At 56.0% G+C, this 3,319-nt stretch overlaps 1 protein-coding gene across 1 annotated transcript; it reads right to left on the bottom strand.

Annotated features, from left to right (window-relative positions):
• Positions 1-651: 651 nt before the first annotated feature.
• Positions 652-2,808, bottom strand: LOC135916421 (beta-3 adrenergic receptor-like). Its single transcript, XM_065449780.1, has one exon. The coding sequence runs from the start codon at positions 2,797-2,799 to the stop codon at positions 1,705-1,707; it is 1,095 nt and encodes a 364-aa protein (XP_065305852.1). The 5' UTR covers positions 2,800-2,808; the 3' UTR covers positions 652-1,704.
• Positions 2,809-3,319: the final 511 nt, after the last annotated feature.

Genomic DNA, 3,319 nt, shown 5'->3' with positions numbered 1-3,319 from the left:
GGGACAAATAAACAACAAAATATGAGAATATGACAATGAGGTGAAACGAAATTTAGCCATGTGCTTTTTGTAAGTTTTTATCTGTTGATTTTATTGCCTGCTGTATTTCTTTGTACGCCATGACTTGCGCTAATTATCGGTGTTTCATCGTAGCGTCCCACTTAAACTGATCATATTATATATAAATATCCGACTAATCAGCTAGAAATATTACAGTGAATGACTACCCCAAGAAATAATACTTGGTGGACACTGCCTCCGCTATCTTTCTACTTGACGCTATAGATTCGCGTATTAGCAAGAAAATTAAACAGGAAAATATGTAGTCGAGCGACAAACATCCGTCTGCGAAACAAGACCGTACTCGGGCTGGTAGGAAAGTGGTGGGAATCTATATTATCTCTTACGTTTTTAGCGCACGAAAAGGGACAAGAGACGTACGAGGCGGACACGTAGCGCCGTGTCCACGTCGAATTTCCCTCTCGTCCATTTTCGTACGCTAAAAACGTAAAAGTTATGGAATACCAAGATGCTCAAACTTACGCTCTTTTCTTTATCTCATTCTTCGCTTTTTCAGCAAGCTGCGTTAGTTGTGTGAATGTAAGACCAGTCGTCTCGCGCCTGCACGCATCAGCTGTATTGCGAAAACGCTTTTCACAACAATCTTTTAATAAATGGCTTTGCGTTTTGACCTACAACGTCGCTTCTGGGAGTGTCCCTTTTATTAACTACGCCAATACACGTTCATTGAACAGAAGATAGAGCAAGGTTTCCGTTCCACGATTCCCTACGCGAATGAGGGCACGGCGAGTTGGACCAGAGAGCGCGGTGTTTGGACGTGCACAAAGCAGTGCCTGCTGCTTCGTACACGTCCAAACAGTTCATCAGTTCTTCATCACGCAATATTGCACTCTGAAGGGCAGTTTTCACAGCAAGTACATTTGTTTTCCAGTGTCCCGGAGTGCTGGAACCGACGAGTGACGAAGGTCTAGGAATTTTGTTTGAGCCAACTCACGTATTTCTTGCAGTCGCATTTCTCTCGGACCCTCTCGTAAGGACCCTGGTTTCCGAGCGAAATTTCAAGGCCGATTCCAGCTCATCTGGTTTCGGCACGATTGCATTCACGGCCATATTTAGTTTGAACACACTACTCGTCACCTGTCGACGTCTTCGACTTCATGCCCCACGAACATTTTCGATGAAGAAACGTTGGAAACATCTGTACAACTAGTGGAACGATGCGAATAAGACAAGGACCACGCCACAACGTTGAAGGGCATGCAATGACGGGGGATGAAGTAGAATGCTTCACGCCATGGACACATATTACAATGACGTAGACGATGAGTCCTTTTCCCAGCCCTAAATGCGTAATATGGGTGCCATATCGTTTCCGCATCAATGCACCGGAGGGGTGACGTTTTCTTTTTTGGCACGTACCACACACCGCCCGCGCAGATCCACGGAGTGGCAGCTGCCTCGTCGTCTGCCTCCTCTAGAGATGTATCTCTCTTCAAGCGCTTGGATGACATCAACGATGCTGATAGACAACTTGCCGCTTGTTCACATATCCTGCGTCGGACTGATTCTCCACGACAACGACCGACTGGTTGCGGCAGCCAGGTGAACGCGAACGCACGCTACAGTTCGCGCAGAACGGTGCTAGACGGCTGAGTCGGGCGCGCTGCAGCTGTTGGACGGGCCCTAGCGGCGCTCGGCCTCAGCAGAGTCCTTCCCGCAGTCCATGGACGAGACGCGTGCCGTGCTGGAAACGGCCGCAGCGACGGCGTGCGCGCACGCCGGTGGTGGCTTCACAAGCGAGCGTCGCCGCGCGGGTCCCAGCATGGCGTCTGCGGTACGCCGACGAGAGCCGCATCCCAAAAGCTCCTGGAAGGCTGCCCGGAAATCACGGTTCAGAAAGGCGTATATGCAAGGGTTGAAGGCAGAGTTGGAGTAGCCGAGCCACGTGATGGCGCAGCTCCAGTCGTAGCCGAGGTCGCAGGCCGGGCAGCAGGCCGTGATGAGGTACATGAGGAAGAATGGCAGCCAGCAGGCGCAGAACACGCCCAGCACGATCCCCAGCGACCGGACCGCCTTGGTGTCGTGGAGCAGCTGCTTGGAGCGGCGGCGCAGGCTCCGCCGCAGGCCCGGCGAAGGTCCAGCCAAAGAGCGCTCCAGGAGCCGGATCTGACGGGCCTGGCGTCCGGCCACCAGCAGGATGCGCAGGTACACGTACAGCATCACCGGTAGCGGCAGGTAGAAGGAGGTGAGCGACGACACGAGCGCGTAGACGGCGTTGACGCGCAGGCCGCAGTCGGAGGCGTCGGGTGCGCTGCCGTCAGCGTGCCAGCCCAGCAGTACGGGCACGAACGAGATGGCCGCCGAGCAGAGCCAGATGGCGGCCACGGCGAGCGCCAGGCGCCTCCGGGACACCCGGTACCGCAGCGGCCGTGTGATGGCCCAGAACCGGTCCAGCGCCACGGCGAGAAGGTGCAGGATGGAGGCCGTGCAGCACATGACGTCGCACGATATCCACAGGCGGCAGGCAAGCAGGCCCAGACGCCAGGCGCGCACCAGGTCGTAGGCGAGTCGAGGCGGCATAACGAGCAACGCGACGGCAATGTCGGCTGTGGCGAGACTCGCAAGCAGCACATTGGTCGGCGACCGCATGCGCCGGAACCGGCACACTACGGCTAGCACGAGCATGTTGCCGAGAAGTGCGGCCAGGAGCACGAGCGCGGCGACCGCGACGCCCAGCCAGCGCAGAGCGGCCGGCTCGGCCAGCCCGGCCCCCGGCATGCAAGACGCACTCTGAGAGGAGGACGGACCGACGGCGCGCCGCTGCCACCGCCGAGCGGGGGCGCCGCGCGCGCTCGGAGCAGCTCGAGTCCGCCGCGGGACGGGCTCGGCGGATGCCGCGGGCTAACACACTGCTGGGCCCGGCGACGCACTAATCTTGTCACGGTCGTGAGTGAGCAGTTTAAGACGTGCACTTGAGTGTGCTGTTCTTGCTGTGAGCGAAGGAGCGTCGAGCACGACCTAAGTTTGTTGCAACAATGGTAACGTTGCGCGAGCGCAAACTCGACGAATCGAAAGCCGTATGTCGATTATAAAACTACAACGCGAGGTGAATTGGGACAGATCAAAGTGACTGACGCCAATAAGTTTCAGTATACAGAAACAGAGACTTTGCAAAAGCTGCAGCTAGGCAACCAACTGAGTCGGGATAATATGACGATTCCATTTTAATGCGAGTCCGTTTAGCGGTTCGTCCGTGGTCCGAGAGGCGCAGCGCCCACGCTATCGACGGGATCGGCTG

This window comes from Dermacentor albipictus, chromosome 1 (assembly GCF_038994185.2).
Source record: "Dermacentor albipictus isolate Rhodes 1998 colony chromosome 1, USDA_Dalb.pri_finalv2, whole genome shotgun sequence".
Taxonomy (NCBI): Eukaryota; Metazoa; Arthropoda; class Arachnida; order Ixodida; family Ixodidae; genus Dermacentor; species Dermacentor albipictus.
Note: the sequence above shows the minus strand (reverse complement) of the source record. Positions and strands in the feature narration are given on the sequence as shown.

What these genes read in the sequence shown, in the direction of transcription:
- LOC135916421 (XM_065449780.1), bottom strand. Translation starts at nt 2,799, where the DNA reads ATGCCGGGGGCCGGGCTGGCCGAGCCGGCCGCTCTGCGCTGGCTGGGC.